Source organism: Aotus nancymaae, unplaced genomic scaffold (assembly GCF_030222135.1).
Source record: "Aotus nancymaae isolate 86718 unplaced genomic scaffold, 86718_ANA_hifiasm-v0.15.2.pri h1tg000029l, whole genome shotgun sequence".
NCBI classification, from domain to species: domain Eukaryota; kingdom Metazoa; phylum Chordata; class Mammalia; order Primates; family Aotidae; genus Aotus; species Aotus nancymaae.
In genome coordinates, this window is record NW_026988442.1 from 29,719,616 (window position 1) to 29,735,878 (window position 16,263).

At 43.2% G+C, this 16,263-nt stretch overlaps 1 protein-coding gene across 1 annotated transcript in view; it reads left to right on the forward strand.

Annotated features, from left to right (window-relative positions):
• Positions 1–16,263, forward strand: part of PTPN1 (protein tyrosine phosphatase non-receptor type 1) — a 75,161-nt gene that overhangs the window by 43,997 nt on the left and 14,901 nt on the right. The window contains exons 2-4 of the mRNA XM_012467448.3: positions 8,456–8,546; positions 12,041–12,141; positions 15,443–15,541. Of these exons, the coding sequence (XP_012322871.1) occupies positions 8,456–8,546; positions 12,041–12,141; positions 15,443–15,541 (291 nt within the window). The remainder of the gene's footprint in view (positions 1–8,455; positions 8,547–12,040; positions 12,142–15,442; positions 15,542–16,263) is intronic.

The following is a 16,263-nucleotide window of genomic DNA, read 5'->3' on the forward strand; positions in this document are numbered from 1 at the left end:
GACAGTAAAACAGCAATTACAAATAACTCAGTAGATTTAAAGAAAAACAACACAATAAGGATAATCGAAGAAAACCAAATACCATTTCTAAAGAAGAAGAATACAATATCTGAAATGAGAATTTAGCTGGATAGGATTAACAGCAGTTTAGGCACTGCAGAAGAAAAACACAGTGAACATCTATGTGAGAATATAAGCAAGTGAGGTCCAGAAAAAAAAATGGATTGCAGGGAGCCTCAATGACATATGGAACAACATTAAACTAATAACATCTGTGTTGAAGTCTGCCCCCAAAATACTTGAAGGAATAATGTTCAAATTTTTTCCAAGTTTACTAAAAACAGTAAAACTACAGATTCAAGAATTTCAACAAACCTTCAGCAAAATAAAACCACAATAGGCCTGGCACTATGCCCATGCCGCAATCCCAGCACTTTGGGAGCCTGAGTCAGGAGGATCACTTGAGATCTGCCTGGGCAACATAGCCAGACCCTGTCTCTACAAAAAATAAAATGAAATAAATTAGCCAGATGTATGGTTCACACCTATAATCCTAGCTAGTCTGGAAGCTAAGGCCAAAGGATTGCCTGAGTGCAGTAGTTCAAGACTGCAGTGAGCTCGGATTGCGTCACTGCACTCCAGCCTGGACAACAGCAAAATCATGTCTCTCTCCTTCCCTTAAAAAAAAAAAAAAAAAAAAGGCGGCTGGGCACGGTGGCTCACACCTGTAATCCTAGCACTTTGGGAGGCCAAGGTAGGTGGATCACCTGAGGTCAGGAGTTCAAGACCAGCCTGGCCATCATGGTGAAACCTTATCTTTAAAAAAAATAAATAAAAATTAAAAAAAAAAAAAAAGAGTGATATAAAGACTTATTTGGGGAAAAAATAAAGGCAAGAGAATTTGTTGCCGGCACACTAGCATAAAAAAAAGGAAGTCCTTGAAGCAGAAGAGAAATGATGAAAGATGGAAATTTGGATATATACAAAAGAATGAGGACGCTAAAGTGACATATATAGATAAATATGAAATTACTTTTTTATTTTAAAATTTAAGATACAATTAAAGAAAAATAAAAATACATTATAACGTAGAAGTAAAAATGTATGATAATAGCATAAAGGATGAATGGACAAATGCTGTCATCACATTTTTGGTAATGCGCTATTATTTGAAAGTAGACCATTATGAATTAAATGCATATTGTAAACCCAATAGAACCACTAAAAAATAAAGAGATATGGCTAATGTGCCAGTGGTGGAGATAAGATAGATGCAAAAAAAGAAAATCATCCAAAAGAAGGTAGAGATAGAGGAAAAAAGGAACAAAGATCAAATGAGTCAAATAGAAAGCAACTAAACAACTAGCAAGATGGCAGATTTAAATCTAGCCATGTCAATAATTATATTTAATGTAAATGTTCTAAATAACTGAATTAAAGGATGAAGATTGTCAGATTAGATTGAAAAAGCATGACCCACCTACATGCTGTCTGTAAGAAATTAGAAAAAGAACAATTAAATCCAAAGAAGAAAGGAAATAGTAAAGATAAGAGTAGAAGTTAGTGAAGTATAAAAGAGCAGAGAAAATCAATTAAATGAAAAGCTGATTCTTTGTAAAAGGTCAAGAAAATGTATACATTTCTAGCTAAACTGGCCAAGAAAAAAGAGAAGACATACAAATTAACAGTACCAGGAAGAAAAACAGAGAATTCAAAGGAGTATTATACAAACTTTATGCTAGTAACTGCAATAAGTTAGCTGGTATGGAAAAAAATTTGAACAATGTAAAGCAGACCTGTGGTTGCCTTGGGTGGCAGTTGTGGGTGGGAGTAGAAGGTTGAATTGACTGGAACCAGAAACCCAAGTGAACTTTTTGGGGTTATGGAAATGTTTTGTATTTTGGTTGCATTGATAGTTACATGGGTGTAGACATTGCTTAAAAATCACTGAACACTTAAGTGGGTGTATTTTATTATTTGTAAAGTATACCTCGAAGGCGGCTTTAAAAGTTTATTCAAGTACATACTTAAGATATGTGCATTTTACTCTGAGTATACCTTAATTTTAAAATCTGTTTTTTTAAAAAGTATTATGTGGTTACCTTTTATTTTCCCAATGTCTTTATTAAATGACATCTCCACCTTTTCCTTTTTTTTTCTCTCTCTCAGGCATGTACACACATACCAAAAAAAAAAATACATATGAATAATCCTTTTGGCTGAATAAAATCAGTTGCAATTGTTATAGACATTTTGGCCCTTGTTTGCTCTGGGTAAATATTCGTTAGCCCAGTGGTTTATCTGTATCAGATATTTCTTACATCTTCATCCAGTCACACCAGCTGCACTGACCAGATTGTTTTTCACTTCAAGGGCAGAATTTGTACTCACTGCTGAATGCTTCCAAATGATAAGTAGAAAAACAAATTTAAGACTTAGATTTTTACTCTTTCAAGTTTTTTTTTCTGTACTATATAGCATTTCCCTGAAAGCTTAATCTCATCCTAAGTGATGCAATGGATGTGTTACTATCGGATTAATTTCTTTACTCTTAGGTAGGTTTGTAATCTGTCATCATGCTGTTGTTTTTTTCATGTGAGTTTGTTTTTCTTTTTGAGACAGGGTCTCACTTTGTTGCCCAAGCTGGAGAGGCTAGAGTGCAGTGATGCATTTATGGGTCACTGTAGCCTCGATCTCCTGGACTCAAGTGATCCTCCTGCCTCAACCCCTTCTGTAGATGGGACCACAAGTGCACGCCACCACAACTGGCTAATTTTTTTAATTCATTGTAGAGACGAGGTCTCACTTTGTTGCCCAAGGCTGATCTCGAACTCCTGGGCTCAAGCAGTCTTCCCACCTCGGCTCCCAAAGTGCTGGGATTCTGTTATTAGCTGGTCTCTAGTATGAGTCAAAAACTCTTCCCTGCCATTTTATAGTTTTGTAAATAAATAAGCAGAATAGCAGAATGTGAACTTTTAAAAAATCCAAGTTAAATATGCACATGACTCAAATCAAATAGTACCACAGTCGGTTTATGATAAAATCCAGTGGTTTGGCTGGGCGCAGTGGCTCACACCTGTAATCCCACCAGCTTGGGAGGCCAAAGCGGGTGGATCACCTGAAGTCAGGAGTTTGAGATCAGCCTGACCAACATGGTGAAACCCTGTCTCTACTAAAATACAAAATTAGCCAGGCCTGGTGGTGCATGCCCGTAGTCCCAGCTACTTGGGAGGATGAGGCTGGAGAATCGCTTGAATTTAGGAGGTGGAGGTTGCAGTGAGCTGGGATTGCACTACTGCACTCCAGCCTGGGCAACAATAGCAAAATTCCATCTCAAAAAAACAAAAATTCTGGTGGTTTGCCACCTATGACCATTTTGCTGGTCTTTCTCCTCATCAACCACCACTTCCAATCTTCGAGCAGCTGATTGATTACAGCTTGTATATATCTCCATATTTCTAAGCAAAATGTTTATCTTTTTTTAACTTATAAATTGTTTTTATTATTTTTCAAAGATAGGGTCTTAACTCTGTTGCCCAGGCTGAAGCACAGTGGGACCATCATAGCTCACTGCAGCCTCAAACTCATGGGCTCAAGCAATCTTCCTGCCTCAGCCTCCCAGGTAGTTGGGACTACAGGCACATACCACTGTGTGCAGCTCAAAATGTTTCTTTTGATATAGCAATCTAGACCATTATTAAGGTGGAGGCTTTTGTTTTCTTAAACAGCCATCCCCTTTGCTTTTTCACCCTTCTGCTTCACCTCTCCTTTCTCCCAATGTTTGACCTTTTGGTTAAATCAGTACTCATTGTTTGCATTATTTGCCTCTGCACATAGTCACAGATGGTATTCTACTGTACTGCCTTTCTTTTTTAAACATTATTTCCATTGTTAACAATTGCCTTTTAAATTTTTTTCTCCAGTTTGTTTTTTAAAGAGATGGGGTCTTACTGTTGCCCAGACTAGAGTTCAGGGGTTCTTCACAGGTGTGAGCCCACTGCTGATCAGTACAGGAATTTCCGCCTGCTCCATTTCCAACCTGGGCCCATTCACTGCTTCTTGGGGAAGCTGGTGGTCCCGAATTCCTGAGAGGTCAACACATTGATGCCAAACTTAGTGCCAACACCCAGTCAGCATAACGCACGCAGACCAGGACTCCAGGGCTCAAGCAGTCCTCCCACCTCAGCCTCCTGAGTAGCTGAGACTACAGACACTTGCCACCATGCCAGGCTGATGTTTGTATTTTTTGTAGAGGTGGGGTTTTGCCATGTTGTTCAGACTAATCTCAGACTCCTGAGCTCAAGCTATCCTCCTGCCTTAGCTTCCCAGGTAGCTGAGATTATAGACACATGCCACCACACCCCCATGATAATTGTCTTTTTTTTTTTTTGCATAGTTTTCTTTGTACCTTTTGCTAATTCTTCCCATATCTTCTTACAGCCTTTCAGAACAATTTTCCACAAGATCAGTGAGTGCTCTCCAGTAGACATATAATACAACCCACATACATGATTTTACCTTTTCTTATAGCCATAGTAAAAAAAGTTCAAAAGAAGCAGATGAAATTAATAGTATCTTTTACTTAACCTAGTTTGTTCAAAATGTTATTTTAATAAATGATCAATATTTTAAAATACTTGAGATATTTTACTGTTATTTATTTTGTTACTAAGTCTTCAAATCCAGTGTGTATTTTACATTTACAGGACATCTCTTCAGACTGGCCACACATGGCCAGAGGTCACTGAGCAGTTTCAGTTTCAGGTTTTTCCTCGGAGACATCCTACTTGAAATTTCCATTCTCCATATATCTGGGCGGTTGGTCTATAGACTTGTCCACTCACAGCTGTCATCTTGAGCTTTTCTTTTCTATTGGATACCCAGTTTCCTGGACTTCAGGTCTTCTCATTTTCCTTTGGTAGTCTCGCCAGGCTGTGGTCGGTACGGCATGTTCATGCAGCTATCTCTTGAGTCATACTTTTCCAATCCAGCCTGCTCGATTCTCGTGTCTGTTGTGTAGTTGCCACCCTGTTATCTTGTCCCTCCAGGGTTCTTTTTGTTTTGTCTTTTTTTAGACAGAGTCTTGTGTCGCCAGGCTGGAGCCCAGTGGCGCAATCTCGGCTCACCGCAACCTCCGCCTCCCGGGTTCAAGCGATTCTTCTGCCTCAGCCTCCCGAGTAGCTGGGACTACAGGCACGCGCCACCACGCCCAGCTAATTTTTGTATTTTTAGTAGAGACGAGGTTTCACCATGTTGGCCAGGATGGTCTCAATCTCTTGACCTCGTGATCCGCCTGCCTCGGCCTCCCAAAGTGCTGGGATTACAGGTGTGAGCCAGTGCACCCAGCCCGTCCCTCCAATTTTTGCAGAAATTTCCTTTATGTTCACCCTTGGGTCTTTACCCTTTCCCCATGTATCCTATATCTTTCTCTTTCTTGATTTATTTCATCACTCAGATGGAAAACGTGCTCCAGTGGGTTACTGGGAAAAGGGGAGCATGAATGATAAAGCTTTTGAGACCTTACACGTCAGGGAATTTTTTTTTTTTTTTTGAGATGGAGTTACGTTCTTGTTGCCCAGGCTGGAGTGCAGTGATGCAGTCTCCACCTCCCGGGTTCAAGCTATTCTTCTGCCTCAGCCTCCCAAGTAGCTGGGACTATAGGCGCCCCCCTACCACACCCAGCTAATTTTTTGTATTTTTAGTAGAGACGGGTTTCACTCTGATGGCCAGGCTGGTCTCCTGACCTCAGGCAATCCACCCACCTTGGAATGTTTTTATTGTCCCTTCTCATTTCATGACTTGGGCTAGGTGTAGAATTCCAGGTTGGAAATCATTGTTCTTAGGATCTTGAAGGCATTGCTTCATTGCTGGCCAGCTTTCAGTGTTCTTGCAAAGTCTGAAGCTATGCTAATCACCTCATCCTTTGAAAGTGAACTGCTTTTTCTTCCCAGAAACTTACAGAACATTCTCCTTGTCCCCAGAATTCTGGGATTGCAGTTAATGTGCCTTAGAATGGGTCTGTTTTTATCATTATGATGAGTACTAGATTGGTCTGGGAGATTTTCTTGAATTACTTTTTGATGTTTTCTTTCCTTGTGTTTTTTTTTTTTGTTTGCTTAATTTTCTGTTTTTTTTTCTTGGTTTTACCTTCTTAGGAGGGGGGATTTCTTCTACTTATATTTGATTCTTCAGTTGAGCTTGTCATTTTTTGCTATCTTGTTTTTAAGTTTTGAGAGACGTCTTTGTTTTAGATAACATTCCGTTCTTAATACATAGATACAAGAATCTTTTCTTTCTGAATATATTAATATATATTTTAAATCTTTCTATTCTTTGCAGTTTGTTTCCTCCAAGGGGCTTTTTTTCTGGTTTTTATTTTTTGTTTTTCTATTAGAGACTTTCCTGTTATATCTGGTCACCAGAGGTATCTGCACATGATGGAGAGTACGGGCTTATAGGAGAATGAGAGCCTTGAGCAGGTGTATGGGGCCTGTCAACGCTGTGCTGGCCACAGGGCCTCTAGGGAGGCTGCCAGTCGCACACTCTGAGGATAGTATCTTTTGGTTGTGCCTTTTGTGTGGTCAGATTATCTAGAGCTGCTCTGCCTCCTACCCAGAGGAGAAGGGTCTAGCTGCCAGCGGCATGAGTGTCTCATGGGGAAAAGGACTCGAGTTCCTGGGGTTTGGCTTGTGCATGGCTGCTCTTACCCCGGTGTTTTGTTTTGTTTTGTTTTGTTTTGTTTTGTTTTGTTTTGTTTTTGAGATGGAGTCTTACTCTGGCATGATCTCAGCTAATGAAACTTCCAACTCCCTGGTTCAAGTAATTCTCTTGCCTCAGCCTCCCAAGTAGCTGGGATTACAGGCACACGCCACCATGCCCAGCTAATTTTTATGTTTTTAGTAGACAGGGTTTCACCATGTTGGCCAGGATGGTCTCAATCCCCTAACCTCGTGATCCGCCTGCCTTGGCCTCCCAAAGTGCTGGGATTACAGGCCTGAGCCATTGCGCCCAGTCTCTTACCCTGTTTTTGGTGGAGAACTCACATCTTCCACTGTGCCAGCAGTCTTGCTGCAGTTCAGAGACCTTCTGGTTTACATTTTTCCAGAAAGCATATCTTTATAGAGTTCTGCAGAAGTCTGAGGAGCATGGAAGGAGCTTGGGGAATGAGATGGCAATCCAAGTTCTCAGATGGCTCTACCTTTGTACCCTGCAGGGAATCCCACTCCTCCTTCCAGACTGGGAGCAGAGCCAGAGCCTTTGGAGGACTCTGGAGTAGAAATCTGCGGTGGTTCTGGCTTTCCTACTGTTCACTTGTAATTGTGCTTTCTCATAAGTGCCAACCACTAATCAGCCTGATTTCCAGCTTCCAGAATTCTGTTGCTGTTGTCTGCTCTCCTATTTTCACCTGGGAAGTGGGGCCTTTTTTTTTTAAAATTATGGTAAAATATGCAAAACATAAAATGTACCATTTTAGCCATTTTTAGGTACACAGTTTAGTGGGAGTAAGTGCATTCATGTTGTGTGTATTTGTTGTTCAGTAATAAATACAAATAAAAGATGGTTGACTGTGACTAGTGGAATTTTAGGTTTGATCAGGAGGAATGGTGTAGTCTTCTGTTGAAACACGGGTGGTAGGATTTGTTTACCACCTCCTAGGAAAGCAGTTGGATAGTAGGTTGACATAAAAGTACATGTTATCTTTTTTTTTTTTTTTTTTTTTTTTTTTTGAGACAGAGTTTCGCTTTTGTTACCCAGACTGGAGTGCAATGGCGCGATCTCGGCTCACCGCAATCTCCGCCTCCTGGGTTCAGGCAATTCTCCTGCCTCAGCTTCCTGAGTAGCTGGGATTACAGGCACGTGCCACCATGCCCAGTTAATTTTTTGTATTTTTAGTAGAGACGGGGTTTCACCATGTTGACCAGGATGGTCTCGATCTCTTGACCTCGTGATCCACCCGCCTCGGCCTCCCAAAGTGCTGGGATTACAGGCGTGAACCACTGCGCCCGGCCTATGTTATCTATTTTTAATAATTGTAGCTTTATAGAAGTTTCAATTGGAATCCCCAGGCCTGGCATTCAAGGCTCTCCAAGATCTGGCCTACCCACCCGTGTCCTCCAGCCGTCTGTCGCGCCTCCTACTGCCCACTCACTGTTCCTGGCATAAGATGCAATCTCCAGCCCCCATGCCTTTGCCGTGCAGGGTGTTTTGGAGTGAATCGCCCCTCCTGTCTGTCTCTCTGCCCTCTTCCTCATCTTTCCATCTTCCTGTCCCACGTCATGGCCTCCCACCCCAGGCCTGTGCTCATTCCTCCCTGGTTTTCGCCCATGACCTGGTACATAACTCTGAATTGTTACCTTGCGTTTCCCATACTACCTGGCTCTCTTTGATGTCTGTTTCTGTGCTCAGTTTTCTCAGTGCCTGGCAGTTAGTTAAATGTCTTTATTCTTTTTTGTAGGATATCCGACACGAAGCCAGTGACTTCCCATGTAGAGTGGCCAAGCTTCCTAAGAACAAAAACCGAAATAGGTACAGAGATGTCAGTCCCTGTAAGTATCCACGTGGCTGGTACCAGTCCTTCTCTTCCTTTGCTGCAGGCCCTTTTAGTCAAGACTCCTTTCGCCTCGGGGTTTAGTATAATAAGAAATCGATAGTAGCAGAGGTTTATGACTTGATTGTTTCCTATAGTAAAGGTATTAGAGACTTATAGTAATGGTTCATTTTGCCACCATTATAGAGGGGGTAAGGTTTCAGTTTCTGGAAAATTTAGTGAAGTTCAAAGCATTTTTTTTTTTAGCTTAACTGTTTTTGTGATGAATCATTTTCCTACCAGCTGAAGCAGAGTATAGCAGGCATAATAAAACCTTTTCTGGATGACTCAGCAGCAGCGTCATTAGAACCCAAGTACTGTGTTCAGCTGTCATGAAGCCCCGCACAGGCATTCAGGGGTGGGCACTGTTGTCTCCTGCACTGAATATGCAAGGCAGCTCTGCTTGGAGTCCCCACTACCTCCACCCCCGCCAACTTCGTTTGTCATTTTTCCCCCCTCTTTCCTGCCATTAGTTCTTCCTAGGATTGTCAGTGTGCCTGCTGGCCTGTGGCAGCCCTGTCCGCCTTCTGAGTGATTGGCTGTCAATCTGCCGGTGACTGAAAAGTAAATAACATATTAGAATTTGCATAAAGTAGGGAAAACTGGAGCTGAGTACAGGACTTGAACTGCACCATCTCCTCTAGGCTACAGAGGCCTGTTTGACTCCCCTCCAGGTCTTCAGACACTGTCAGTCAGTGAGGGGTCGTAGCTGCCAGCGTCTCCATGGTAGTATGCTCTGCCAGGGATGCAGAAGATTTACCAGTCATTCCTCCAGTGGGCACATCCTGCATCCCCTGTGCTCGTGGCTGTGAGTGGTGATTGGCATTGTTCTCTGCCAGAAAGGTTAGCAGTGCATCCTGACCTGACTTACATGGCACCCAGATCCTGGGAGGGGTATAAAAATGGACCTGGACTTGGTGTAGAATGTATGCTTATTGGCCTGCCACCATGGTTCCCTGCCTGGTTTTGTGTCAGCTCTGCCACTTAGAGCTGAGTGGCTTTGGGCAAATTGTTCTCTCTCATGGGAGTGCATGAAGATGAAATGAAGCAATGTAAGACGCTTAGCCTAGTGCCCAGTACCTCATGCAGACGTAAGTGCTCAGTAAATGTTGTCCGTGGTGGGGATGGTTGTCGCTGGCATCTGCAATGCACTTCTAGATTATCAGGTGACGTGATTGGTGCCAACACATTGTACTCTTGATTTCACACATCTCAGCTGAGGCGCCTCATTGATGTTTGTTTAAAACAAAAACAAAAAATCTTGGTGATTCTGTTGGGAAGTCCTGGCCAGAAACCACCAGACCACTGACAGGTCTGACACGTGAGAACGTGACAGAAACATCACTGTTCAGCTCTTGCACGTGGTGCCAGGATACCCTGGGTCTCCAGCTTTTGCTCTACTTGCTCTTCTTAGGGAATAATCTTGTCTTTAATATTCCTTTGCTACATTTTTTAACATTTCTTATCTAAATGGTTTTATAAATCAGTTTTGCAGAGAAAAAAATCAGTATTTAAAATATTCTTCCAGGGGCTGGTCCGAGTGCAGTGGTGTTTATAGCTACTTGATCATAACCAGTTACAGATTTCTTTGTTCCTTCTCCATGTCCACTGCTTCACCTGACTAGCCTTAAAAAAAAAATTCTTCCAGGGAAACAGTTCTCCAACTTTTCACTCCCAGTCTTGCTCCTCATATCTTCCTTCCCTCCTCCTATCCTCCAGTAGAAACAGTCATTTGCTGTGAAGGTTATGGGGGAGAATGAGTCAAGGTAGAAGCTGACCTCCTGCCCAGCTCACAGTGCTGCTGGTGGTGACCGCAGCTGGCAGTTATGGGCACTTGCTGAATGAGGCTCTGTATCCACCTCAGCTCATTGACTCTTCCTTTGACCCTCTTGTCACCTGCCATTTAGCAAGTGAAAAAAGCCAAGGCTCTGAGATCAGTTGATTGCCCAGAGTCACTCAGTGATGTTTGAACCCACTCACATAACCCACAAATACCATTATGTAATTATTTTTTAGATCTTTTATCTCTATTATCCACTTAAAAATTATCCTAGTATCTCTATTTGTCCTAAGCCTCCATAATGAGAAACAGTATTCCAGGTGGTGGCTAGTTTTCAAAAGCATCTCTCTTTGGAATCCATCTTTAGAACAAAAAGCCCCAGACCACTTATTCCCAATCACGTCTCCTTTCCCTTTTGGTCCCAGGGAGAAGATGCTATTTACGGGTGGTCACCTGAGTTTATTGTCCCTTGTGCTGTGCCAGAAATAAAAGTACCCATCTGCTCTTACTAGCTCCACTAATAGGATAAGGAAAGTGGCCCTCAGGGAGCTACTGCTTTTGTGACAAACAAATGATATGAGAAAAGAAGTACCTCTGTTTTTTCAGGGATCTGGGGCAGAACTTCCAGATGAAAGTTTATTTCTAAAAACTAAAAGGTACATTTAATATACTTTCAGTGTTTGGAATTCAGAGGTTTTTCCAGTTAAATTCTCTTTCAAATGTCTTTGTGATATGCTTTGAATTTTAAAAGTTTAGTATCACTGAAGTTCATTATACTTGAACTTAAAAAAACAAAACCTTGTATACAGGTCAAGATATGACTTCATGCTGCTGTGTACTTAGGTCATTTAATCTTCAAACCACTGGACAAAGGTTAGGTTGAAGTTTGATCTTAAATCCTACCTACTGTAGCTCATCGTACCAGCAACAACTATAGGGACTAGGTGGAATTTATGGTGGATTTTGATCCCTTTTAAAAATTGAAGCCACCATATTTTTGCCCTATAAAAGTTTATGTCGGCTCACGCCTGTAATCCCAGCACTTTGGGAGGCTGAGGCAGATGGATCACTTGAGGCCAGGAGTTTGAGACCAGCCTGGCCAACGTAGTGAAACTCTGTCTCTACTAAAAATATAAAAATTAGGTGGGCCGGGTGACCCGCACCTATAATCCCAGCTACTCAGGCAGCTGAGGCAAGAGAATCACCTGAACCTGAGAGGTGGAGGCTGCATTGAACTGAGAACATGCCACTGCACTCCAGCCTGGGCAACAGAGCGAGACTCCATCTCAAAAAAAAAAAAAAAAAAAAAAAAAAGTCATGCATCAGAGAACAGATCCTTTGATGCCCCTCTCTGCCCTGGAAGGTTTTGAGGGAGAGTGATGAGTATCACCAGATATGACCTAAGAGCAGATTTCCCAAATAGAACATGATCTCTGTTTTAATATGCTTCCCACTATTGCTACATAGCGTGAAGTTTCAAACACTTCAGAAAACCCTTTCTGAAAATCCCAATCACCCCATACTCATGACTAATCTCAACTAAAACAGGGCTTTAGCCAGTGTGAATGCCCCTCATGCCACTAACTCACCTTTGCTTTTCTGTAGGGCATGCACCTGCATGTACACATTCTGCTTTTCTGGGATTAACCTCTGAGTTCTGGTTTGCCTTTCAGTTGACCATAGTCGGATTAAATTACATCAAGAAGATAACGACTATATCAATGCTAGTTTGATAAAAATGGAAGAAGCCCAAAGGAGTTACATTCTTACCCAGGTAAGCAGATTGTCCGAATTTTTAATGTGAAGAGTTTGAGAGTGTTGTAATCCACACCTCAAATAAAATCTGCTACATCCTTTAGAAGGTCAGGTTTTCAGCAAACCAAAAAGCAACAAGGAAGGGGGGAAAAATCTTCCTTCAAAGGTTCAGTTTGGTTGTAACACTAATCTTTTTTGGGAAGCATAAGATGACATTGCTGGGAATGAGAGCTTATAGAAAACAACATTCAAATGCCAGAGTCGCCTGTGGTCTGTTGGCAGAGGCAGCAGAGGCAGCAGAGCCGTGACTGGAGGAGAGTCTGTACCTGTGTTGCTTCCAGAAGTGTTTGTCTCAGAGCGTCAAGCACTTGTGATGGCAAGTCTAAGAACGTTAGCAGTAGAGCAGGAATCTCTGTCCAGAGCCATTCAGAATAGCTCAGCATGATCCTCATTCTTTCACCCAGAAAAACGGCATCTTTAGATCCTGTGAACAAGCATGAAAAATCACTTAAAATTTCTGCTGACTTTTGGCATCTTTATGGAAACAAAATCCTGAAAGTGGTTTAATAATTGAGCCTCTTGTAAAACATTCAGTGGCATGTGACCAAAGAGTATCTGAGAAAGAGGATAAAGGAGTTTCTTTTCAATTAATTTTCTCAAGTCTTAACTTGTTACCTATAAGTTGGTCTAAAAAGACTGGCTTTCTTGTTTCATTTTGTTTTTCATCGTAATTTTTGTTTTCTCATTCCGTGTCAGCTGATCAGTCTCATATAGCTTTAGGCTATAGGATGATTTTGAACATGGTAATTTTGCTTTAAGTTTGGAAATTAAAATTCTGGGGAAGCCAGAATACACTGTGAAGAAAGGCTGCTTTGAGCCGGGAGCTAGGTCAGGGTGCATTCAGCTGAGGCCCTTCTTCACTGCCTTTTTGTCCTGTCCCAGTTCCTCCTCCTTTATGACCAAAATCAGCCCATACGCCTCCGCTCATCTTGGATGTAGAGCATCAGCCCAGTTGTGTTCGGTCCTGTGGGGCCATTGAGTAAGTTCTCGGTGCATGAATACAGGGCAGATCTTACCAGGCTCTGAGCCCCTGGTCCTCCCAGCACCTCTGGGGCATTTAGGGGAGGCTGATTGGGGAGGGGGTTAGTAAGGAGGGAGATGCCTGGGGATGAGGTTGAGGCAAAAGTGACTTTTTTAAGACTTCACTTTTTGGAAAAGTCCAATTTCCTACCTCCTGATTTCAGCCATTCAACTCTGTTGTGGAGTCAGGAAGCCCTTTAAATACCTGGTACTGGGTGTATCATGCCAAGAGTTGCACTGGAACATGGACACTTGTGCTGCTGTCCTGCCTACCCCACATCCTAGCGTTCCCTGGGACATGGGAAGCTCTGTCTAGTTTGTGAGGTGGCCCTGGGGATGTCGACAAGCTGTTTACACAGTTCCCTTTGCCATGGGAATTTACTAAAGGAGTCAAGGCAACCTGACCCCGAAGCATCACCCCTGGACACTATGACTGAAACATTTCCCTAGCACCCAAACTAGGAACACCCTTCCCATTTTTTTCAATGTTGTTCATTATGTAATAATACAAGTCTCTCTTCTCATTTTGTAAAAGTCAGAAGTATAGAAGAGCAGAGAATAACATCCAGGGGCCCTCCTTCACCTCCCCCATGCAGTGTCAGCTAAGGGTGGTGTGTGTCCTTGCAGATCTTACAAGATTGTGATCCTTCACAGGTAAGGGAGGGCACCAAGGGAGTAGTGGAGAGCTGCAGTGACTGGGGTCTTCATGCCAGGGCAGAGAATGCAAGGCCCAGGTGGCCAGCCAGGTGCCACAGGATTTCTGGCTGCCAGGAGCTGTTTTTCTCTTTGCTGGGGAGGGAGGAGTTAAATGTGATCTGCTTTTTTGCCTTCAGCACAGGGAGTGCTGACTTTTCTTGTTCAGGCAGTAAGTTCAAGATGAGCTCAGGAAAGAAAGGAAGAGGACACTGAGGGCTAGCCTGGTTGAGCCAAGTGGGATGGGACTTAAAGGGAGAAGACTGAAAGAATAAGGAGCTTATGGGCCGGGCAAGGTGGCCCACGCCTGTAATCGAAGCACTTTGGGAGGCCAAGGCAGGTGGATCACTTGAGGTCAGGAGTTCAAGGCCAGCCTGGCCAACGTGGTGAAACCCCATCTCTACTAAAATTATAAAAATGATCTGGGTGTTGTGTGTGTGCCTGTAGTCCTAGCTACTCAGGAGGCTGAGACAGGACAATTGCTAGAACCCAGGAGGCAGAGGTTGCAGTGAGCCAGGGTTGTACCACTGCATTCCAGCCTAGGTGACAGAGCCAGACTCCATCTCAAAAAAACAAAAACAAAAAAAAACAAAGCAGGGGGTGGGGGGTTCTTAAATGAAAACAGGTGAGAATGGAAACTGTGAGAAGAAGTGGTGCTGGACAAGCACATGACAAGTTCTGATGTGGAGGTGATAGATGAGGTCTCTTGCAGGCACTGCTAATAATTGAGACAAACTCAAGGCATTTGTACCCTGTGTCCAATAAACATCTGTGCCCATTGCCAGGTGAGTTGGAGTGAGATGGGCTAGCTGCTCAGCAGGTACCCTCATGCCACAGTGACTCTCTTCCCCCTTGGGCTACCCGAATGACCATTTGTGTTCTGACATCTCCTGAGTTCATTGGTCCAAGGATGGAGGCTGTCTGCTATCAGGGTCATCATGGCTAATGGTAGAAACAGTCGCTGACATTTCATTGGGTGTTTACTGCATTCTAGGGACTGTGCTAAGTACTTTATATAAATAAATGTACTTCATTTTCACAGCTCTATGAATAGGTACTATTATTAGTCAAGTAAGCGATGGGGAGACTGAGGCAGGGAGAGATGAAGTGACTTGCCCAAGGTCACAAAGTGATGTGATTAGAGCTGGGACTAAAACCAAGAGAAGAGTTGTGGTTGGTCACGCCCCCACACTGCCTCTCGCCTGCACCAAGGAGTTTTGTCCCATAGCCCAGGGACCTTGGAAATGAATCTCAGTGGTGACCTTTAGCCAGCCTGCCTGAGTCAGAAAGCAGAATCCAGCGTTTTACTGCCCTTGGTTGGCCAGCTCTGAACTGAGAGGCAGAAATGGCCTTTTGCTGCCTGGTAGAATTGAACTGCAGTTACTGACCACCAGGCCAGGAGAGGTAGGTTCCTGTCCCAGCCTCCTACCACTCTGCTTAAGCTGTGAGGACTGAGGGCACTATCATTAGCTGACTACAGAAAGTGAGCACCTGCTGTAGATGTTTATGTTTCATATGTCACATGCTGCGTTACTGTGTCTTTGCAGGGTCCTTTGCCTAACACGTGCGGGCACTTTTGGGAGATGGTGTGGGAGCAGAAGAGCAGGGGTGTCGTCATGCTCAACAGAGTGATGGAGAAAGGCTCGGTAAGTCTCAGATTCATTTGCTGTTCATGTGACCATGCGTACCACTCCATACAGTTACCATTTTCATCCAGATGTTTAAATTTTTTTTCTTGCTTTTCTACTTCCTTTACATACTATCATTTTTATTTAAAAATATTAAAACAGCAGCATATAAATGCATGTTGGTTGTCAACAAGTTAATGAAGTGAGTGAAAGGGAGGATGCAGAATTGCACTGGCCTCTTTGGCCACTCCCTCTTCACGTGTGATGTGTGCTGCTCCCCCCACTTGTGCTGCCTGCGCATCTCTTGCCTCAGTGTGGACTTGTATGTGGAGTTATGGAGACCTGCTTTTATCTTGAAAAGCAAGTTCTTAATGCATCTTCATGTGTCTGATACTTTGGCTGGTGAGAGTGTGGCTTCTGTGGAGCTACCTCTGTGGAGCTGTGGGAGCAGCTCACTCTGGAGGAGATTTGCCTGCATTCAGTACCCAGACGCCTGGCCCTGCCACTCCTCTCCTGAGTGAGCACTGGCTTCAGGATGTGTGTCATTCTAAGTTCTTGCAACTTTTCAAACACCCCTTGGGCTGGTATGTGGCTGCACAGTGTCCATTTGTTCAGGCCATTACTCCTGCATCTGTGTCGATGTGTCTAGTCACCTCTCTTTATTGACTCGTTCCCCTCGGTTCATTTTGTACCATGTTTCCAGAATGAGCTTTCTCAAATCCAAGTCTCACCACAGTTCT